Source organism: Lepidochelys olivacea (assembly GCF_965140295.1).
Source record: "Lepidochelys olivacea isolate rLepOli2 genome assembly, chromosome: 24".
Lineage (NCBI taxonomy): Eukaryota > Metazoa > Chordata > Testudines > Cheloniidae > Lepidochelys > Lepidochelys olivacea.
In genome coordinates this window covers 3170633-3194206 of record NC_140434.1, presented here as the reverse complement: position 1 = coordinate 3194206, position 23574 = coordinate 3170633, and the positions used below count along the sequence as shown (strand labels likewise).

General features: G+C 47.0%; 1 protein-coding gene across 1 annotated transcript in view; it reads left to right on the top strand.

The window, feature by feature from the left end:
* The window catches only part of COPA (COPI coat complex subunit alpha), a 32683-nt gene that overhangs the window by 813 nt on the left and 8296 nt on the right, over window positions 1-23574 (top strand). The window contains exons 2-21 of the mRNA XM_084614102.1: window positions 247-360; window positions 885-958; window positions 1337-1417; window positions 2262-2338; window positions 3525-3634; window positions 8557-8666; window positions 9481-9580; window positions 10266-10401; window positions 12398-12480; window positions 13824-13974; window positions 14523-14589; window positions 14968-15043; window positions 17126-17208; window positions 18313-18452; window positions 19617-19702; window positions 19984-20122; window positions 21029-21191; window positions 21293-21439; window positions 22316-22505; window positions 22763-22858. Of these exons, the coding sequence (XP_084470228.1) occupies window positions 247-360; window positions 885-958; window positions 1337-1417; window positions 2262-2338; window positions 3525-3634; window positions 8557-8666; window positions 9481-9580; window positions 10266-10401; window positions 12398-12480; window positions 13824-13974; window positions 14523-14589; window positions 14968-15043; window positions 17126-17208; window positions 18313-18452; window positions 19617-19702; window positions 19984-20122; window positions 21029-21191; window positions 21293-21439; window positions 22316-22505; window positions 22763-22858 (2223 nt within the window). The remainder of the gene's footprint in view (window positions 1-246; window positions 361-884; window positions 959-1336; window positions 1418-2261; window positions 2339-3524; window positions 3635-8556; window positions 8667-9480; window positions 9581-10265; window positions 10402-12397; window positions 12481-13823; window positions 13975-14522; window positions 14590-14967; window positions 15044-17125; window positions 17209-18312; window positions 18453-19616; window positions 19703-19983; window positions 20123-21028; window positions 21192-21292; window positions 21440-22315; window positions 22506-22762; window positions 22859-23574) is intronic.

Here is a 23574-nt window from a genome sequence, read left to right as displayed (position 1 = left end):
TGGCGCCTTAAAAGACTTCAGGCGCAACTGAAGAAGCGGGTTTGTTTTTTGTTTTCCCGCGAAAGCATATGCCCAAATAAATCTGTTAGTCTTTAAGGTGCTAGTAGTTTTGGGTATCCAACTTCTGGCACCTTAAAAAGCCCTTCTTTTTGGAAAATGCTGACCTCTTTCACTTCCTCGGTGTCTTCAGAGATTGAATTTAACTGAAAACTTGACCACTGTGCTTCTCTGCGTCTCTCTCTTTAGGGCTCAGCTTTCACCCGAAGCGGCCCTGGATCCTAACGAGTTTGCACAATGGAGTGATCCAGCTGTGGGATTACCGGATGTGCACCCTTATTGACAAATTTGATGAGCATGATGGTGAGTAAGTTTGGAGTCTGAAAGAGTCGAAAGCAGAGGGCTCGTTGCAGAAAATGGAGCCTCCTTGAGAGGAGGAAGGATGGATTTTTGGTTGAAGCACTAGATTGAGCCGCAAGAGGTCTGGCTTCAGGTCCTAACAGTGCCACAGGCTCCATGTGTGATCATGGGCAAACCGCTTACTTCTTGAACATGCTTTTCCAGCTGTAAAATAGGGGAAATACTTCACAGAGCTGTTACGATAATAACTTCATTATTGTAAAAGAGGTGTCAGATGTTATGGTGCCATAGCTGTCAAGCCTCACAGAAGAGAACATTTTGTACATTGGCCTGGGGGAAATTTTGTCTCAGAAAGTTGTATTTAACCTCCCAAGTGTCACGTTGAGACAATTTATCCGATTAAAATGGAGTATGACGTGATAGAATTGTTCTGCTGTGAATGGAACGGTCTGTTCTGGCTGTCAGTTTGGCTTCATATACAGCTATTAGCTGTCTCCCTGTGTTTCACTTGCCTCTTCCCCCTGCAGGACCAGTCCGAGGTATTGATTTCCACAAACAGCAGCCACTCTTTGTCTCTGGAGGTGATGACTACAAAATAAAGGTAGATCAACTCTTCCTTCCACCTTGCATCCCCCCAAAAAGCGTTGGTGGGCAAAGGAAGATGGGGAATTTGACACAGATGTGTAAGGAATCTGTGTTAATTTAGTTTTTTGTGGTGGGTGCAGAAACAGTGAGTGGATAGAGATGAAAAAGGGAAATGTAGAATTCAGGATTTTGCTCTTTCTGAGGGCGGTAGGAGTAATTAAATGCGGCCTGACAATTTCTGATGAGATCTATGGCTGGCCTCACCCAGAACTGTAATGTACATGGGAGAGACCAGCTTGGGGATGAGTAAAAACCTCATGTGCTAAATGAGATGGCAGAAGAGAGCTGGGCAGAGTTTGGCAGCTCCCTCTCACTGGCCTTCTGTCTCATTCAGGTCTGGAATTACAAGCTGCGCCGCTGTCTCTTCACGCTGCTCGGGCACCTGGATTACATTCGCACCACCTTCTTCCACCATGTGAGTCTCCCTGCTGTGAAACTTCACTGATATGCACCTCATCGCATTGCTTTATAGGAATCTCTGTGGCTTCCCTAAGTAGGACTCTTTCCTGCAGACATACAGTGCACAAAATGGGCTGGGTGCTATACAAACCTAGGAACCCCTGATTTCTTCCCCAAAGATCTTATAATATGAAATCATTCATGGAGACAGTTGGTACCTCCAGTTGCAGAGCTCACTGGAAGCTTTTTTTTCTCCCTCCATTGGCATTTGGAGCACAGATGGGGCTATGCGTCTCCTTCTTTGTGCTGGCTAACTTCTCGCTCTTGCTGTCTGAAATAGTAGAAGTGATACTTTCCCAGAACAATTAGAATAAGTTTTTCAGTGGAAGAGCAGCAGCAACATGCACAAGCACACATCAGTCCTCTGGTGAGGAAGATGCTAGTACACATCTTGACACCCTCAGGAAAACAGCCTTTGAAGGCGGTTTAGTCCATCAACTTTCTTCTCTGTGAGTGATGGGTTACAGTCTTTTCCCTGGTAATCCCCTCTGTTGCCCATCTATGCTGCAGCTCTGTATGTGTGCAAAGCAAGGTGTGGCGGAGCCCTGCAGGACACTTGCAGAAATAATCAGTGCTGTATCGAGTGCACTACATAGGACCAAACATACCATCACTTTCTGTACCCTCTTTTTTCTTATGTGGGAAATGATTCTACAGTAGAGCTGTAATTCTAGCTTGGGACATCTGACCCAATGAACTAGAAATCCTATGGTTATCTCTGGCTGCGTGCAAACCATTTGGAGGGAAACATGAGGGTTGAGACACTTGTTTCAGATATTAATTATTAAATGTTTTTTTAGGAATACCCCTGGATCCTGAGTGCTTCTGATGATCAGACAATCCGGGTTTGGAACTGGCAGTCCAGAACCTGTGTTTGGTAAAAACTACTGGTGCTATAGAAATAATAACTAGGGAAACATGAGTTTTCTTGAACCTTAGACATGAACAGAGGGTTAAAATAGTCTGAACTCTGTGTCTTTCAGTAAAACGTTGTTAAAATGTCAAAGAAAAATTTAAAAATTCTTTTTCCAACAATTTTAGAAAAAAAATTATTCTTTTTTATTAAACCGACTCTAGAAATGAGGTAGAAATAACTTCTGAAGTCCCATCTAGTTCATTCTTCTTGCCAGTGCAGGGTTATGTCCTCCTCTGTAGTTTCCAATTATGAAATAACCCTAGCAATAGAGTTTTTCTCCATTCCTTCCTTAGAGAGAGCTCTAGGTAATCTGCAGCAAATGGTGGTTAAAGTGCTGTTTTTAAAAAGCTTAGGTTTCTCTCTTCCCTCTTTATCGGCTTCATTTCAGGAGCTGGGCTATTTTTAAGTAGCATTCCCAAGTAAACAAAAGTTATTTTAGGGTTAAATGTGCTAGAGTGTGGAGCCACGCATGCAAAATCTGAGATAAACAGTTAAGTCCTTCAGTATCCCATGAAAACTCCACTCAAGAGTTTCTCTTAACAGACTCCTCCTCCATATTGAAGGAGGACTTCGAACTTTGGTTGTGTTTACTGCTTGTGTGTTCCAAGAATTAATGTAGGGTTGGTGTGGCTTTCATAAATTGCATTGTACCTGGTTTTGTGTCAGAGGTATGTGGACTGTGTGCAGTGGAAGGGATGAGTTTGACAAGAAGAATTTTAGGAGGGTTTTGGAGGGTTTTTGAAATGGCTTCTCTGCTCGTTTTCTTCCTTTTGTTGGTTCACTTTGGTGGGCTATGCAATCTGGCAAACTAAGCTATCTTCAAAAGATTTAGTGTGGGAATTTCCCTGGTTTTTTAGTAACTGTGTATCGATGTTGATAGTTATTCATGTGGATAGCTATAGATATCAATATATATTATCCCTTGTATGCTCCCCTACAAAGTGATGTTTCCTATTTATTCCTCCCTCTCTGCCCTGCTGAGTTGCCTTCCTTCTCCATACTCCCCAATATTCTCCTCTCATGGCTTTGCTCCTTACCAACCTCCCCAACTTCCCTACGAGATTCAGCTTTGAAATGTTGGTACAGATCAGATTGTGCATTGCTGCCTCCTTGATTGAAATGGTGTCTTCTGTCCTCTTTCTTGCAGCGTGCTGACAGGACACAACCACTATGTGATGTGCTCCCAGTTCCATCCCTCTGAGGACCTGGTGGTGTCCGCCAGCTTGGATCAGACTGTGCGCGTTTGGGATATTTCTGGTGAGCTGCCCAAGTCGAGGGGGTATCCAGCAACAAGGCCCAGTTCAAAACTGCAATTGTTGAAAGCCAAGTGGGGAAAGAACTAGCCAGTTCAGCTCGGGGGAGGAAAAAAGGCAGCTGTTGGGTCTGAGCCACCCACAAAGAAAAGCCATCCGAGCATAACAGCTGTGTCCACTGATGGTGATTTACACCCCGCAGTCTCACTTGGACGTCCTGTTTGGATTCTCTAGGCTGTGCGAGAGAGGAGTACTGCTTCTGAGGAAGGAACACACTACTGTCACCAGGTCGGCTTTGCCTTTGTCATCAGGAAAGAGAAGCGGCAGGCTCAGTTTTGGGTTCTATGGGACACCTTCATCCCTTGGGAAACATTGTTCCCAGAGTCAGCAATGTTCCGGAGATGAATTGTTCTCTCTCGGACAGCCCTGAAATGGCTTCTGTGTTGACTAAGGAGCAGAGCTGATTTTTTGCTGGCCCAGCTGTTCTTAAGCAGCAAATGGAAGAAGAGATCATTAAGTACAGTGGCTGCTACTCCATCGATATCCCTTTCACAAAGATGGAGTGTGGCCTAGAGGCAAGAGTAGGGAACTGGAAGTCAAGACTCCTGGTTACTATCCTTGGCTCCACTGCTGACTCACCGTGGTCTGCACATACAGTTATATCTGTTCTGCAGGGTGTATTGGGAGGGTTAATTAAGGGCTGTTGGTAAAACACTTGAAGGCCCCCTAGGAAAGGCTACGCTACGTACAGAAGTTGAAGCGAGTGCTAGAGATACAGATAAGTGACGAACGGAGGGAAGGGAGGGTAGCAGTGTTACTGCATTGTAAGGTGTTCTAGAACTTGAGCTGTGGCCCTTTACCCCATCTGTCACTTCCACCATTGCAGTTTTGACTGGGTGGGTTGCTCTGTTTGTAGTACACGCTCAGACTTGACCAGCTGTGTCAGCAATAGGAGCTGGGGACAGGCTCTCTGAATATTTAAAACCTGTCCCTCCTCTCTATTGCCAGCATGGGGAGCTTAACATCCATTCTCCCTGTAACCTCACTGCTGCATTCAACCCACACACGCTCTCAGCAGAGTTCCTATAGCCAAATGGATTTGGAGAGGGTACAGTTTTTTCCAGCTGATCTGTGATGAGGGGGTTTTAGAGACTCTGCTATGGATGCTGAATTATTGATTTAGTTGCAACTACATTAAATCATCACCTGGCTAAAATGCTAGTGGGAGAACAAACTCAGGGTGGGTGGGATTTTTGCAAGGTCACCCCAAATCTGAGTTCTGACCATGGTAGCTTAGCTCTAGCACAAAAGGTCTGTTGGGAACAGCCTTGGTTGCATTCAGGCTGCTGTCAGTTGTGGAGATGCACGTTCACCTTGCAAATTAAGGGTCCAGCCTGGATTGAAAGTGACCTAAAAACCAATCCTGAGTGGTGCTGAGTACCTGCAACCCCAATTGACTTTGGTGGGAGTTATGGATTCTCAGCATCTCTAGGGATTAGGGATGTTAGTAGTTTGATTTAAGTGAAATGAATTGGTGGGTCTTGTTCCCTCTCCTAGTGGCAAATTGTCCAGAGACCTAATCATCGCACAGTTTTCACCCTTCTTAGCAGTCTCAGCAAAGAGGCCAAGGAATGTGTGGGCCAAGGAGACTGAACTCTCTCACTCCAGGGCAGTGAGGGGGATGCATTGCTTCTTGTTACCCATGATGTATTTATTCTGTAGATAGAGGCCTTCTGTCTCCATGGCTGTCAATTTAGCATCTTTCTCCAACACAGATTCACAAGTTAAAAATTGAGGGGTCCTTGTTCTGCTGGTCTCCTGAGAGCGAGTGTCAGTGTAACCAGCGTGAGCTGGCTTCTAGTTGCTGTATCAAAATGCATGAAAAGCTGTGACATGACATAATGCCATTGCCATGTACTGTGGAGTGAAGTCTCTTGCTTGTGACACTAACGTTATTACAAAATAACCTCCTGTCTGTTCTGCCTCCCTGTTACCATTAACCCTGATGGAAGATTCTTCTCATTAACCTGCATGGGAAGATGCTTTTTTTTTTTTTTTTTTTGTCCTGTAAAATAAAACAGCTTCCCTTTAACTCTCTTTCCCATCTCAAGAGCTAACGTCTGTTGCTTTCCTGGAATCTTCTTGTGCTTTCAGGGCTTTGTTCAGTAGAGCTGGGTGATTAGTTTCCAAACAGGGAGAGTCAGCCTGAGGGGTTTGGCTGGTAATCCAGCATCCTGCTATTGAGGAGATCTGGAACACAGGTTGTTGGGGGCTGGGAACATCAGAGGTGATGCTAAGAGTCCCAGAAGGGGGCACTGTGGGGCAGACTACATTACTGCAAGGCCCCCTAGTGAGTGTGTAGTGACAGCTGACAGACACTGTCCCATCACCTCCAGTACTGCACTATTTCAACCACAGAGCTAATGCTGTGAGTGCTGATGGATTATAAGGGGAGGAAGGCTCATGAGACCAGAATGAAGAGGTTGGTCAAAACCCAAGAACCTTTTCTTGGTTTCTCCCTTGGGTAGGTGGCAGCCCCTTGATGTGCAGCCTTGATTGGAAGAGTGGAGGAGATCGCAGCCTAGATGCCCTGGGCCCTTGCAGCTAACACGGTCCATTGTTTGAGCTTCCAGTTGGCTACAATGCCTCTGTGTGGCTCTGGCCATTGCATTCTGGAAAAGTGATCCTAGAAACCTCCTGATGCTGCAGGAACTTCCTCTTCCTTCCCCCTTCTCCCACAAGCTGTCAGGTTGTAGTCAGGATCCGGTCCTTTTCACTAGATCTCTTTCCTGAACTGTCAGTGACCCCTCTTAATATCTGCTCTTTTATTTGAATGCTCTTGGGCATGCTGAGTGCAGGCTCCTTTCCCACGCTCTTTCGTAACAGCTATCCTCAGAACGTCTAATATCTATCACGCTGCTCCCAGCCCCTCTTCTCTCCTTCGCCCCCTCCCCAGAGCCGCATAGGAAGCTGGTACATTCTGCAAGTGTCCTGCCTTCCCTCTGGATTTGTGCAGTCAACCCAGAAATTTTTCACCTGTCGTTTCAGTCCATTCCACTGGCCTGTCGAAGGCTCAAGTATCTGTTCTTCGAAATTTCCTCTGTTTCCACTTTCCATAGTTTCTCTGAATTATGCGTCTATCACCCCCCTTCTCTGGGTCTGGCTCCCCGTTGTCATTTGGACCCTCTGTGTGTGCATCTGAGATTCAATATGTGTAATGTTCGCACCTACTCGTGATTCACTGTTTAACAGGCCACTCTCGTTAGACAAATCTTACAGATCTTGTCAAAGGGGCACTGTTAAGATCCCCTTGTCTTAAATCTCCCCTGTGTTACTAACACCTGAGAAGGTCAAAAGTGAGAATTTAAAAAAAAAAAAAAAAGACTTGTCAAACCCAATGTTGTCTGATCCTCTCTTGCTCTTCACCCACCTTGGCCAATGACCCTGCCAACTCAGTCAGTTTCACTTTGTTCCTAGTCAGTTTCAAGTCTGGGTCCCACATTCAAGTATTTTTTGTTTAAAAGTCTGGTATAAAGTTTTGTTTGTAACTCCTTTGTTTAAAAGTCTCAAGCCTTTTTTCTCCTAAGCTTAGGCTTTCATCTGGCAATGCACAATCCAATTTCTCCCTGGTGCAGGTATTTTAGTTTCTGGTGAGGGAGCAGTTAATGTTCCGTTTTGTTTGGCATACTGTATAAATGGAAAGTGGTAATGTTCCCTGTGATGGTCACTGTGCCCCTGGAAGGAAAGGTTATACCACTGCACAACACAAAGTGCTGTGAGTTTTATATATACTGGTGGTTGTTTCTAAGGTGCCAGTCCCTATAATTGTCACCGCAGAGATTTAGAAATACACTGGTTCTCTTAAGGAACTGGAAGAAAGTTATACACCCCATTCACAACCTGCAGGAATCAGTTTAAATTCCACTCTGTTTCCTAGAGTACACTGCTGGGGCCATGTCTGTTTGGTTCTTCAACAAAAACTTACCAGAAGAGTTCCACTTTGAGTCATAACCTTAAAGTGTCTCAGCCTGGTCTCTGGCAGAAACAAATTCCACAGCATAGCCCCTTCCCGGACAGTATCCTACCTGCAACCCCCAACAAGTTGAAAGTTCTGTCAGCCTGGGTTTAGCATGTCGTGGTGGACTATTTTAAAGCTATCTAGAATCTAGGGGCTATTCCCTCATCACATTGTAACCATTTTAAGGTGGGGTTGATCGAATGTTGGGACTGAATTTACTGGAGTGAGTTCAGTAACAACAATCGGAGAAGTTGCCAAAGAATTCTGGCCTGACATTTGGAGATACCACTGAAGACTTGTTAGAGTTGTGGGTTGTCACCACTTCCTAAAAAATTCAAGCGATTCCTCTTTACCTGTGTCCTCCAGATGAGCTGTATTTCTCCCCAATTCCTGGTGCCTTGGAGAATTTGCAGATCCCTGGTCACCTTAAAGACTACTCAAGAGGCCGTATATCAGTTGCAACTGACTCAGATGTCCACACAAATGGCCCAAGTCAACAAGCAAAAGCTGACAGCGAGAGCACCTATCAAACTGGCATAGATGAAAGCCCCCTAAAGGTGCAAGCTGAAACTGGGAATTAAATATTGAGAGAAAGGAATCTGCGTGACAGTGTCCCTCCAGTGCAGCAGCTTTGCTTATCAATCCCAGGGAGCTGAGAAATGGCTGCTTGTTGGGAGCATTTTATTGCCAAGTTTGATCTTTGTGCATCTTGTCTGAGCTTGTGCTTTTGGGGAAAGAGGAAGGGAATCCTTGATATTTCTCTCACTTCTCCTCTTTTTCAAAATTCCTTCTTCTCTCCACCTGTGAACAGCACAGGAGGGCACTGACTTACATGTCTCTGAGTTAGTACACTGTCTGGTAACCTTGTGTTTGCTTCCTCCACTCCTGCTTCTCCTTCCCTCTTGAAGGCCTAAGGAAGAAGAATCTGTCTCCTGGAGCTGTGGAGTCGGATGTCAGGGGAATTACTGGAGTGGATTTGTTCGGGACGACAGATGCGGTGGTGAAACATGTTCTTGAGGTACTGTGTGTGTGGCATAGCTCATTCAGCTCTATTTAAGATAGCCCCTGTTGTACAAATTATCCTAAAACAGGTTTGAGAAACAAAGGGAGAAGGAAGCTAGGAGACTTGATATGGCTCTATGAATTCATATGTTCCTTTGGGGATAAGGAATGCCTTATTCTAAAGAGCTTAAAACCTAAAAGGTAGAGTCAATGGTGATCCGTGACTGGGGACCCAGACTCTTCTGCGGTACAAATGGCAATGTTATCAGATCCATTGTGGGTTTTTACCAAGGAGAGCAATTCGGAACAGAATGGAAAGCCAGTCAAGTTGTGTGAAGATGGGATAATGAGATTCCATTGTTGCTACTGGGCCACATTTGTCCTAGCAGATGTTGCCGTAATTGATCACAGTTGCAGCCCCACTGGGGGAAGCGATAAGAGGAGGGGTGGTGTGCTTGGAGCTTGTGCGTCACTTCCTCTTTGTCATCTCACTACCCCTCAAGGGTAGGTAACACACTTGTAAAGCCACCTGAGTCCTATCTTCCGCTTCCACCATTACCGGCATGAGTGGGGAAGTCTATCTGCAGAGTTTACTAGTACAGGGGCAGCCTTGGTCTGTGAGCATCTAGTATGAGCATCATGGCACATCCATGAAGTTCAGTCCACCAGAATGAAAACAACAGGAGCTAGCTGCAGACCCTCACGAGTCATTCTGAAGTCTGCAGGTTGTATCTTATTTGCTGGAGCAATTTTTCTGGCTGCTCCATCTCTGTGTGCTGACCCCATGGAGCCCCAGGCTTGGTGTGAGACCCCTTTCTCCCATCCCACAGGGACACGATCGTGGGGTGAACTGGGCTGCCTTCCACCCCACAATGCCTCTCATCGTGTCTGGTGCTGATGATCGGCAGGTGAAGATCTGGAGGATGAATGGTAAGAAGCAGCCCCCAAAGGAACCTCTTTGGGAGAGAAGAGAGGGAACAGGCTGGGGAGAGTGTGGTGGGAGCCAAGTTTATTTATAAACGTGCCTGTGACGTGAACCTGTGTGTGAATGTGTACACTTGGAAAGTGCTTGAAACAGGCAACATGGAAGTATAAATCCTCTGCCCCCAGGCCCAAAGATTGCACTGGAGGAACAACCTGGGGAAAGCCCAACTCTCCAGCCAACCCTTATAAGGCTTCCCTTGTAGCTCATCTACCCTCAAGCAAAGGCTAGAGTAAAGAGATGAGCCTAGCTTTGTGCCCTGAGGTCTGTCAAACTCAGGCTGAGCGACCAACGAAGGAATTTCATTCCGTAGCCAAAGGTCCTTCTTCAAGAACGAAGCGCCTGCATGCTCAAATCTGGGGACTGTCATCAGAGTTGCCTCAGCTGATCTTTCTTATCCGAGAGATTCAGATGTAACTAAAGTTTAGCAACTTTTGGGTGTTTTAGTCTATGTATCAGTTAGTTGTGCTGCTTCAGTTGCAGTACAGGTCAGAAGCTACAGTAGAGAGATTGGGCTGGAGAAAAGGCGTAAGTCAGAGAAGGATATGGAACATTTGATATCACTACTCATAGCTCAGGAACAGCAAGAGCTTTTAAATGTGACCCTGTCTCATTTTCTTCCACTCTGGTTAGAATCAAAGGCCTGGGAGGTTGACACCTGCCGTGGACACTACAACAATGTCTCCTGTGCTGTCTTTCACCCACGGCAGGAGCTGATCCTCAGCAATTCAGAAGATAAGAGCATCCGTGTCTGGGATATGTCTAAACGGTGAGTGCTCTGCCACTGGCTAGGCTTCTCACGGGCCTGTTATTCCTGTTAAATGTCCTCATTTTATAGGAAAACCCAAAAAAACCCCCAAACCAAATGCAGTCTTTAAACGTCAGTTGCTGTGTTTGCAAAAATAGTTTCAAACACGCATGAACCCACCTTTTCCCTGTGAGACAGCTGTTAAGTATAAGGAGGAAAACTAGGTCTGTAAATGATTGGAAACAGTCATGAGAGGAGCCAGCTTGTTTAGTGACCTCTCTGATGGAAATGATTTGAATGTATGCAATGTATTTATTGGTTTTATATTTGGATGAGTGTCGCTCTCTTGAGAGAGCTACTGAGTAGGCCAAAGCAGTGGTTTATATGTACAATGGGCACACTTAAAAAGTTAATTCTGGTTTTAGAGCTGTTACCAATGAAGCAATATTCCCTGTGTTTAAAATAGGGAATGTTGTTGGAAGCAGAAATACCTCTAAAACTGGAGTGGACTTATTGGGGTGCTACATCTGTGGTCAGTGAATCTTGATGATCACTTGGACAAAAGTCAGTCCTTGACTCTGCTCGTTTACCCTGAAACCTTGACTCCGCTCTGACAGTCTAAAGAGGCTTTAGTGTAAATGAGAATCAGGCCCCATGTCTGCTGTGTCTGAGTCAGTGGTAGAGGTGAGAATGGTACCTGTGCGTCCTGATTTCCCCACTCCCCAGAGTAATTCCTAGAGCATCCTTCCTTCCTGAGCAAGGCGGAGAACTCAGAAGTCCCAGCACTCAGTCCCCTGTTCTAACTACTGGACACTACTGCCTCCCTGTAACACTGCTGGGGGCACCCAGAGCTGAGCGCCATTGTTCCCTCTTGCTGAGGCAGACAGGGAGCTTTGCTAGAGATTAGACTGTGTCAGGTCCCTGCCACACTAGTCTGTCTTCCTCACCAGCAAACTCAAGGCTCTCCCAGCCCAAACCTTGCCTAGCAGGTAACAATCAGTGAATTCCAGCCTCCGAGCTCTTCAGAGATGTTTCTCTGCAATTCACTGCACCTATCACTAATAATTACAGAAGATTTTAAGTTTGCTGCTCTGTTAAAGAGTGAGTACGTTACAGCTTATTACTTGAACTGGATGAAATACACCTTTCCCTTCAAACACTGCACTGAGTTGGCTTATAGTGAAAATAAAACAAGTTCATTAACAGAAGAACACTGATTAAGTGATGCCAAGTGAAAGGGATAAAGGCAGAGATACTTACAAGCAAGTAAAAGTGAAAACATTAATCGAAAAGACTAAAACTTTAGCATAGCAAGATACAGTCTTTGTACAAGATGGTTTCTCTCACCTCCAGTTGTCTTTTCAGCTTTTTACTGGCCGACCTGACCAGGACCCATCACAGAGATCCAATCACTTAGTTTGTTTGTCTCTTAGGGTGGAGGCTAAAGATGGAGGTTTTTTTTCTGTTACTTTACCCCCAAGAGATGTCTTTGTCTTGCAAGTCAGGAAGGCATCCTGGGGATTGTCCCCTGTGTCTGTCTGGGATTCAGGAGCAATGTTAATTCTTTGTCTCTCAAGTTCAGGATCAGGATAAGCACAGCTGGTTTAGCTCCATGGTTTTGTTTAATGCTAATATGTAAAGTGAGGTAAACCCATATTCCTTTGTCCAGGACAGACTGGTTTACCACTTTTCCCTAGGCTAGCCTCTTGGTCTTAAACATATTCTAGTAATATCATCCAGAGGGAATTCATAACTTCACATGTACTGTTAACACATGCATTTTGCAATGATACTAATGACCAGCATGTTATTAGGGTTCAGATACCACCTCACCAGGCATAGTCTGAACAGATATTCCTGCTGTAGTGTGTAGGGTGTGAATACAGGGCTGCCTAGGGTCACGCTCCCCCAGGGAGTGCCACGTACATTCTGGACCTTTAGGCTCCAAGTCTTCTTTTGCAAACTGGTATTTACTGCAAGGCTTCTGCTTCATTTTGCTTCTTGTTCCCCTACCCAGCACGGGCGTCCAGACCTTCCGCCGAGATCACGATCGCTTTTGGGTGTTGGCTGCTCACCCCAACCTCAATCTCTTTGCTGCAGGTAAAAGTAATCCTTCCAGGTTCTGGCAGGTTGTGATGAGGGGAAGGGGTTATGGGGTCCGTTGGCCCATATCAGAGCCCTGTTCGTGGGTTAGATGCTCTTTTATATGGTCTGGTTTACCCTAGAGAAAAAGTACAGGAGGAGCTAAAATGCTTCTGATTGATATTCCCATAGTGCAGTGGTTCTCAACCTGTGGCCCAATCAGCACACAGCTGCAGCCCATGTGACATTCTCAGGGCCATATAGGTAGTATAAATAGTGTGTGGATCCAGCTCACACAACACGGAGAGAGCTGCCTATGCGGCCCACAATGGTAAATAGGTTGAGAACCACGGCCATAGTGTCTAGGTGTCCCAGTCATGGAGCAGGACCCCAGGGTGCTAGGTGGTGTGCACAGAGCAAAGATAGTCCCTGCCCCAGAGAGCTTACAGTGTAAGAGAGACGACAGGAGACGACAAGTGGGTACAGACAGATGGTGGAGTACATGGAAATAATATTGGTTGGCTTGCCAGGCAGTGGTCTCAAAAACCAGCGGACTAACCAACGTTTTTTATAGGTGTCAGGTAAAGGAGAGTTTTAAGGAGGGATGTGAAGGTGTGTCATGAGGGAGTTTTGCATGTGTTTACAGCAAGCTCCTCTCAAGGACAAGGGCAGGCACGTGAGAGAGCACAAAGGTTCTTGTTTGAAAACTTAACAAGTGGGTGATGGAGGTGGGCAGCATGAGCTGATCGGAGGCAGGAGTCAACATTTCAATAGCATATGAGGGATGATAGTCGGATTGGGGATAAGCCATGAAGGGCCTCAAAAGCAAAGTCATGTAGCTTATGTTCCCAGTAGAGAAGGGGGAGCCAGCAGAGGGCTGTGGAGAGAGGGGTGATGTGGTCAAAGCAAGGGGATGGGGAAATGAGCTTTGCACTGACATTCTGAATGGATGTAACTGGGGATATGATTCTAGGCAGAACCGAAGGTTATAAGCTCCTTGGTGTGGAGCTTGTCTCGTACTCTGTGAATGTGATTAGCCCTTAGAACAATGGGGCCCTGATCCCTTACTGAGCCCTCTGGGGACTACTGTAATACAAATAAAATCCACCAGTCTTACCATGCCCCGACCCTTATAGCCACAGGAGATGGAGTCACCTAAACCCCTGTGTCTGGGATCCTATTATGGAGACGTGCCCTGTGCTGAATAGTCCCCAGGGAGGAGGCCAGGAGCCTGGCTTGACTGGTTAATGTAAAGGAAGGAAGATGGGGCCAACCATCTCTTCAAATAGGCACAGCTAGTCCCTGCCCCATCTGGATTGAATTGTGGTGGCCAGCAGTGATTCCTGTCTTTCCTTTCCCAGGCCACGATGGCGGCATGATCGTGTTCAAGCTGGAGCGTGAGCGGCCTGCCTATGCGGTGCATGGGAACATGCTGTATTACGTGAAGGACCGTTTCCTGCGCCAACTCGACTTCAACAGCTCCAAAGACGTTGCTGTCATGCAGCTGAGAAGGTGAGGGGGCCTGGGTGCCGGGGCAGTTCTGGCGCTCAGATAAACGCCGCTGCCCTGAGCTCCCGGTTAATCCATTGCAGATACGCAAGCTGCGCTGCGCTGTCTTCCTCCTTCCTCTCAGGTTGATTTCAAATTGATTGTTCAGTCAAATGCAAACGTAACCTTTGATACTGGGCTTGGGGAGTAGATAACAGACTATAGAGCCTCGAACTTCTAGGCTGTTCCGAAATTGGTAATGGCCGTTCGGTGACCTCTGTGACGAGAGTGATGGATCTCAGTCCAGTTCCTTGTGGGGTGAGGTGTCCTTCATGTAAATCACTGTCACCATTAATGCTAATTGTCTCTGTCAGCAGAGGCCAATGACTGAGAACTGTGCCATGAGTGTTGTGGGGCTGGGAAACAGGCAGGAATTGACTTGTCTTGGGCCCTTCAGGCATCTGTGCTATCCCAGGAAGATGCAGTCTGGGACATCAGCAACAAACCAAGCACCATCCCACAGGGGCGTGAACCATTGTTCGCTTTCTCTTATCTTTGTGTCTCTTCTTCAGTGGTTCCAAGTTCCCAGTGTTCAACATGTCGTACAACCCAGCTGAGAATGCTGTCCTGCTCTGCACGGTAAGCCAGCCCCGAAAGGGAAGCTGGACCGGCGGGGGTGTGAATGATGTCTTCAGGGTTTGTTAGAACTAACACTAGTTAGCCTCCATCTTACAGAACAGTCCCATCACTGGGAACCTGGGCAGGAGACTGGAGACTGGTTTGTGTGGAGTTTTCCAGCTAAGGATCTCACTGTCTCCCATAAACACAAAAGGGTGCCCATCACCTTGGTATCCTGGACAACATTCAAGGGAGATGACTTCTTCCCACTATTCTTTGCAACTAAATTCTCTCTGTAGAGGGAAGAATGAGTAGACAGTGCATGCGCGCCGTGTGTGTGTGTGTGTATATATATATATGTGTGTGTGTGTGTGTATATATATCTTTTTCCCTCTATAGAGAGCCAGTAACCTGGAGAACAGCACCTATGACCTGTACAGCATCCCAAAGGACGCAGACTCCCAGAACCCTGATGGTAGGCGTTTAATGTGTTGCATTTTTTTGTTAGTCTCCCTTTCTTCAGTCCTGCTCCCACCTTCTCTATCCCATTGTAAAAAAGCTTCTGTTCTCCAAGTCTTTGTTGCACTCTCTCCCTACGTTTCCTGTAGCTCGTGTAGTGTGCGTCATTTGGCAGGCCTTCCTGCTTACTATATCACGTGGTACATTGACTTGAAAAATTCATGTTCATCCCAAACTTTACAGCTGCAAATATATATTTTATAATTCAATTATTAGGACATTTCCATTTTCTCTTTCGACACAGCAGGCAGCTTCCCTGCCTTGTCAGTGGAGATGGATTTCACCCAGATACGTTGTATTCAAAGTGGGTTTATAGTCTGAAAAGCGGCTGTAAAAGTGACACTGCTGGGGCCCAGTATTCATATTCTCGCTCTGCAAATTCCAGATCAGATTTGCTCAATTTACAAGTCAAAACATAATTCATTTTTTTTCTTCCACTTGGGATCTGAAACTCCAGCTGGATTCTTCCTGCCTCTGTCGTCATGGCAGTAAAGATTCTAGGATGAGTACTTAGCTGGCAATGTTGGGGGTGATGTATGAGGCAGACTAGAATCCAGCTCACTCATTAGTAACTTTACTGGTTTATGCAGGTCTAATGGAGAGAACTGTCTCTGGCACGAAAGTCAGCTGGTATATCTCAGAGATGGGAAGCAAAGAGGGGTCTTTTTTAGTCCCTTAATATATGTTAACTATATTGAACAGTACAGATTGTACTTCACATATTTCGGTTGAAAGTTTCAAAATTGACTAGTGGGTTTGGGCATGTGACGTTGAGACCCCTTTAAAGAGCTTAATTTTTCAGAGGGCAAATACTCAGTGCTTTCTGAAAACGAAGCCCTTTTAAAGGTGTCTCTAATTGGGCACCCAAAATCCAGAGAAAAGCCAAGTCAATAAATCTGGACTTTTGGGCCAAGGAAGAAAATGAACAGCCACAGAGGAGATCATTACACAACCTTCTATCATAAAGAAAATATGTAGGGTAACAGGAATGTTTCAAGCACCTTCTATCTGAGCATCTCTATATGATGAACATTAATGAGGGAAGTTCCTCGGACATGAACCAATTAGAGAGGCCAGTAATAATCTGGCTTTAAAGATGTGTAAACTCGGGGAAAGCCATATGACCATCGTTCACACAGAAAAGACCCTGTCTGAGCTGGACATAGTATCCGGGTCTCCAGCCTTGTGTTTTTAACTACAAGAACTTACAGTGTGGAGTACAAGAGACTTGATCCCCTTTTCCCCTCATTGGGGCACTGATCTGTCACAAGCATGATTGGTAAGGTCTCATTGACTCTTGTGACTGTCTGGATCTCCGATATCCTTAGCGCATCTCCCTTAACGCGCAACTGTCATGAGTAGTGGGGTGGTGACGAGGAAAGAGTCTGGGAGCCCAAGAGTAGGACAATCACTTTGTTTTACTGTAACTGCAGCAGGTCTCTCCCGGGCTTATCTATTCCCCCACCCCTTAGCACACACCACCCGTATTACTGCTGCGGAAGCCTTCGCTACATCTGCAACGGGTCCTGTGGTACAGTTCTCTCCATTCCCGTGTGATACGCGCAGCACTGTGTTCATATTAGCATTTTAAAACCGAGGGAGCAGCTGCACGCTAGGGAAAGTGCATTCATTCTCCTCCAGCTTGTTATGCCGGGTAGCCCCGGCAGGGGGGCTTATGTTGAAGCCGGGACCCTCGCTGCTCTCAGTTTGTTTGGCCAGTGAGGCTCTGCTCGTTAGTTTGATCGAATGTGCTGTCACCCAGGATGGCCCGCTTCTCCGCCAGGCAGTGGTGTTGGCTGTGAAGGCACCCACTTATCTTGGCCCTTGGCTAGAGAGAAGGGCTGGCGCTGGCCATGCTGAGATCTGAAAGGGTGGTGGGGGAGGAAATGAATCTTGTGAATAGCCTCAGGTTAAATTTGAGTTAGTAGGAAGCAGCTGATTCAACTCAGCCAAGATGGAATCAAACAAGACTGACTAATGTGTTGCCGTACGAGCCTGCCAGAGGTTTTATTCGCTGCCTGTGTTTTGCTCTTCCCAGCCCCGGAAGGGAAGCGTTCCTCTGGGCTGACAGCTGTGTGGGTAGCTCGCAACCGCTTTGCAGTCCTGGATCGCATGCATTCGGTAAGGGCCACGCTCATCAGGGTCTGTTTAACTGTGTTTTGTCATTTGAAAGTGTGTGTGCATGGAGTGGGAGAGACAGAAACGGCTAATCAAATTGTTGTCAGTTCAAATGTATTGGGGGGGTGCTGTCAGGAAGATCTGGCTCTGCAGTTTGGTAAAAAAGGAAGCTTAATATAGAAATGAAATTTAAATTAATGAAAATAGTTTTTGTCCTTTCTTTTTTTTTTATGTTCACCAACACCAGCTAGCCACGGTGAAAAATACTTACACTGTCATGCACACCTCTTGCAATTTAAATAAAATAGTTGTATACTATTTAGTTTCTGTTTTGTTTAGTTGTATTATCAAGCTACTTTTGGTGAGTAGACATTGAAAGCTTGCTACATCTCTTAGTGTTGTTCTTCCTTCCTTCCTGGCTTCATTCTCTGATTTCTTTCCTTGGATTGACCTCTTCACTGTCTACTACTTCCTCTCTTCCTCCAACCCTTTATTTCTGTTTCTTTCCCTACACTGAGCTCTCTACTTTTTCTCCACTGTATCTTCTCTACCCATACACCCTCTCACGGACAGTGCTTGGAAATCTTACCAGAAGGTTGAACTTCACTTGCCAAAGAGATATGGAGGGTGTGATGTTTTCTCCCTTCCCCTGGTACGGCACCATGAGAACAGAAAAAACAGCTCCTCTCCACCCTGTCAAAGTGGAGGTTGGGTAGGATCCCTACCAGCATATGGACCATTGTTCATGGTTTGTAGGCTCCGTTTTTCATTGGGCCTCTAGATACTAAGTGTCGATACATTTGAACACTTCCTTTCCCCATTCAACAAACAAACCACTTTGCTGTTGTAACGAAGAAGGATCTCCATTTTTTCCCCCCTGCTCCCACTCCAGACCCTCCTGGCTTCTACTAGGGGAAGAGAAATCTCCTCTGGCCCTCTTCCAGACTTCTTCTGCAAGTGCTAGACAACTCTTCCCCAAATATTCTCTTTTAATATAGTGAAGAGAGAAATTTGGTGTTTAGACTTGATTTTCATTCTGGCAGGGAAATCTTTTGGTTCTTCCTATCTAACTCTCTCTCTTGATTTTCCCCCCTCCCTGCACGACAGATCCTAATCAAGAACCTGAAGAATGAGATTACCAAGAAAGTGCAGGTCCCGAACTGTGATGAGATTTTCTACGCTGGCACTGGGAACCTGTTACTGAGGGATGCAGACTCGATCACCCTCTTTGATGTGCAACAGAAACGGTAAGGTCCCAGCTGCTGGGAGAGATGTCATGTTGTTCCTGCCAGTGTGTGCCTTTTGGGGACAGGCCATGGCTATTAATACGCTCCAAAACCTAGTGTCAGCTGCCAGCTGTGTCAGATTGATCCAAATCACAGCTAACAGCTGTTATAAGGAGCGAAATATAAACGTAGCAATGGTGCAATTTGTTCTGCAGGCATTGTCACCTTTCACAGGAGAAAATGGGCATGTCTCCCCGTCCATCGCTACAACTACAAAATCATAGAGACTGGCAAAGGGAAAGACTCATTGGTGTAGGTCAGGGCCCTGACTCTCTGTTGCCTTGCACCTTGTGACATCATTTACACTAGTTCACCGTGAGCGTGAAATGTTGCCACCTCAGAATGTGGTAGCACTTTGCACTGATCATGCGAGGTAGAGGATAATAGAGACCGAGGCCCTGCATCTGGCCAAATCCCTAATCCAGTGCAGGATTGATCACTACAGTATATTTGTCAGTGCTGCTGCGTCTGGTTCAGTTTTTAAAGGACCCTGCTGATATACAAACTATGCCTTTTAAACATCCTTGCATGCTACCAGTGACTTTAGAATCCCAGATTAATAATACTGAAGCATTTACAAATAGATTTACTTTGCATTTCACTCAGTGTTGTGCTTTAAAACTAGCTTGGTTCGTTTCACTTCCTCGTTCTCGTACACTGTCCCAGGACTGGTGCTTCTGGGTTTGTAGCACCACGAGATGGCTTGTGTCAAGTTGTACTGAAACAAAAGTTGCATGGGAAACTCTTTCCTTGTTCTGTAAAATCTGCCTCTGAAAATAAAACCTGAATTTTGGACTTAAAGTAAGTTGTCACTTTACATATCTCAGCCTGTGTTGCTTTCGGAGGCCTTCTCCTGGCTAGGATAAACTCCAGAGGACCCAATTCTCCGATACGCTATGGCTCCTTCACACTAGTCTGGCAGTGTAAATTTCATTTAGGCTCACTTTAATGCCACTTTACAGTGCCAGAATGGTGTAAAGGGGCCTTCGGGTATCTGACAATCAAGCCCCAGAGTTCTTGGGAGTGGGAGTCAATAGAGATAACATAGCTCTTTTAGTTGGTGAGGAATATGGTGACAGTCTCCCTGCAAGAGGCCCTTACGGTAATCCCATCTCCCCCCTACAGAACCCAGGCTTCCGTGAAGATCTCCAAGGTGAAGTATGTCATCTGGTCAACTGACATGTCCCATGTGGCTCTGCTGGCTAAGCATGGTAAGGTACCTTTTTCCTACTTACGCCCATGTAGGGTTCTCAGCAGCTCTGCCTGTCTCCGCTGTGTGCTCTTTAGTACACCAAGCTGCACTCCGGGGCCTAGTGTGCTGTAGCAGTGCCCATGCGGGAGGTTATGGCATCGCCAGCTGGTGCGCGGTAGATTCACACCCTGCTTTGCTGTGCAATGATTTGCTGTCTAGACAGGCCCTCTGAGGCAGACACAATGAGCAGGAATTTTGTAACCCTTACGGTTTTCTGGACTTCCTCCTCCTCCTCTCCAGCCATCATGATCTGCAACCGGAAGCTAGAGTCCCTGTGTAACATCCATGAGAATATCCGTGTCAAGAGCGGTGCCTGGGATGAGAGTGGTGTCTTCATCTACACCACCAGCAACCACATCAAATACGCTGTCACCACAGGGTGAGTCTACTGCCTGCAGGGCTCAGGAGTCCAGGGGGAGTGTCTTGAATCCGCTCTCTGAAGGACCTGTCCTTGGCGCTACCCCCTCGCCAAATGTGGCTGGGCTTGATTCGAGATTGGGCTGCACCTCAGCTGCTGAACTTCTGAGCCTTGGCAATTTCTGCTCACTCTGGGTATGCGAGCCTTCTCCTCTGCACCTCCTGCTGTCAGGAACAACCACCGGGGGACTCTCCCTCTGTTCTTCCATGCAGCTCCGCAGGGTGGATGCAAGAGCCTGCTCTGCAACCCCCACCATCGAGAACAAGCTACTGGAACCTGGCTCTGCTCACTTTGGGCACCAACAGCTTTCTGTTGGGAACAGCCTCTCCCTCCCACTGCATCAGCTCTCCCTCTCAAAACTGCTGCTAAAAATCTCTCCTCAGTCTCCCCTCTTGTGCTTTTATGGAGGTGGAGTTTATTGAAGCCACCGTGCAAAAGTCAGTTGCCTCGATCATATCCGCTCACGCCCTAGCAGTCGGAGCTATCAAATAAGGGCTAGCTCACTACTTCGTTAGCTTGCAGGAGCCCAAATAGCTTTTCAGGCAGAACAGGAATTTGCTCGGTATTTCCTCTCCCCAACACCGGATTCAAAGTCAGTTCTGCGATCTGTAGAGTGAGGCAGTCCTGCAGCGAGGCCTGTGGGTGCTCAGCTGCACCTTTTGATTCTTTCTTGTTGACGCCGGCCTTGTGGTGGCCTGTTCCCTAGACTGGGGCTTGCTGTTATATAACCCACGCTAGTGGCAAGGCCATATACAGAGGTATGTGAGTCTGTAGCTTCTCCCAATCTAATGGACCTGGTCAGAGAGGCGCATGATGTTAGAATGAGTCACACTGGGTAACGTACAAATATGTTGTCTCCTGGTGTAGGGATCACGGAATCATCCGCACTCTGGACCTGCCTATCTATGTCACCCGCGTGAAGGGGAACAACGTGTACTGTCTAGACAGGGAATGCCGACCCAGGGTCCTCACCATCGACCCCACGGAGTTCAAGTTCAAGCTGGCGCTGATCAATAGGAAGTATGATGAGGTGAGGGGCCAGGGCATGGCATCTTTCCACGACCTGGTGCCATAGGATAATGCCTTCCATGTGCTATTCTCAATTCCTCTGCCTGGCTGCCTTCCTTCCAGGTGCTGCACATGGTGAGGAACGCCAAGCTGGTGGGCCAGTCCATCATCGCCTACCTGCAGAAGAAGGGCTACCCCGAGGTGGCGCTGCATTTCGTAAAGGATGAGAAGACCCGCTTCAGCCTGGCACTGGAGTGTGGCAATATCGAGGTAAGAGGCCAGCATGCACTGGGGCAGGGAAGGAGGATATCTGCATGGGTACCTCTCTCTCAAATGCTGCCGGTGCAGATGGCAGGTTGTGTGGTGTGGTCTTGGGGAAAGGCTCATCTGCATTCTGGATAACTTGTGGTGGTGCAGTAAAGGTCCTGCGGTCCAGGCACAGCCTCTGAAATTGTACCCTGAGGCCTCTGCTGGCCCTCATCATTAACACTTAGATGCCAGCCCCCAGGGTCTAAAGCTCCCTGCGGGCGATGGCGCATCTTAATCTGAATAGAAGGTTGCTTGGAGCAGTGCGTGATGGGCCCTGTCATTTCCCCAAGCTGCACCTCTATACTAAAGAAGAGTGTTAGAAATCCATTTAATGTGACATAACTGGAGGGCCCCACTCTTGGGCACAAGGTTTGGTGGGCCTGTGGATCCGCAGTGGACTTAGCTAGACAAGGATGTGATTGGAAGCACAGACCATATGGAGTTCCTGAAGAGGAACCAAGATCAGATTGCAACTCAGTTTGGAGCTGTGGTTGAGAGTGATGGTAAAGTCCACGTGTGGGGAGTGAGCCAGGACAGAGACGTGTCTGCTTTATTTCCTTATAATGCAGCTGGATCAGAGCTGTAGGGAAAAGCTGTCACAGGTATCTGAGAGTCCCCGAGTCTGTCCTTAATGTATCCTCATAACACCTTTTGTGAGGTAGGGCAGTGCTGTTATTCCTATTGTACAGATGGGAACTGAGGCACAGAGAGACTTGCCCAAGGTCACACACAACATCTTAGGTGGAGCAGGGAGCTGAGCCCAGGTCTCCAGAGTCCCAGGCCAGCATCTGCTGGACCCTCCTTCCATCTGTGCCCATGTCTGCTGCGTTCTCTTAGATCGCTCTGGAGGCAGCCAAGGCTCTGGATGACAAGAATTGTTGGGAGAAGCTGGGGGAGGTGGCCTTGCTGCAGGGAAACCATCAGATCGTGGAGATGTGCTACCAGCGCACCAAGAACTTCGACAGGCTCTCCTTCCTGTACCTCATCACGGGCAACCTGGAGAAGCTCCGCAAGATGATGAAGATAGGTGAGTCCTGGGAGGGGCGTTAGAACGTTAGCCCCTCGAGGCAGTGGCGGTCTTTTTGTTGTGTTCGTACAGCGCCTAGCACAGTGGGATCCTGGTTCATGAGGGGGCGTTCCTAGATGTTGTTGCAATACAAATAAAGAATAATAATTAATAATGGAGCCAAGTTACACCTGAGAGAGGGGAGCAGGGACAGCTCGTAGAGGAGGCTGAGAACTACAGAGGAGTGGTGACTGTTTCTATCTTGTCCTCTGGTTTAGCTGAGATCCGTAAAGACATGAGTGGCCACTATCAGAATGCCCTGTACCTCGGAGATGTAGCAGAGAGGGTGAGGATCCTGAAGAACTGCGGGCAGAGTGAGTATCGCAGCACCAGCATCTTATGCTGCTGCCCTGTGGGTTGCGGGACAGCAGGAAAGATCCAATAAATGTCAACTCCTGCATCTCTGCTTTGCCTCCCACTTAATTGTCCAGAACCATAGCTAAAGGGAGGCCAGGAAGAGGTTTAGCTGCTGCATCGTGGCTGGGTGTGACCCCACTGTATGGATGCACTTCACCTGTTCGTTTGGGATTGTTGGATCACACTTTCCCCATCTGCTTTTCAGCCAAGTTTCTCAAAGTGTTTTCCAAATGTTAACCCTCGCAGTGCCCCCTGGAGGCAGCTCAGCATTATCACCCTCACTTTTCAGACCGAGAAACTAAGGCACAGAGCCAGGAAGTGCATTATCTAAAGTCTCACAACAATTAGTGACAGAGCTACCAATAGTCCTGGGACTCCTGATCGCCTGCTTTGACCACTAGAAAACAGTCCATCCTTCTTCCTTGATCCCACAACCCCCTCCTGTGCTGCCTATGGGGGCTGAAGAGCCCCTGTATATGCTGCCAGTCTTTCTTTCATCTCAGCAAGGCCTAGAGACCTGGTACAGGAAGTCCCCTGTCCTTCCAAGCAGTGCATGTGTATGGTATATGGAGTGTCTGCCACATTTTGAGTGTCTTGTGTGAATCATGATTTCACAGAGGGCACAGAATCTGTGACCATGCCCCCAAACTGTGGTCTTCTAAAGATGTTTTTC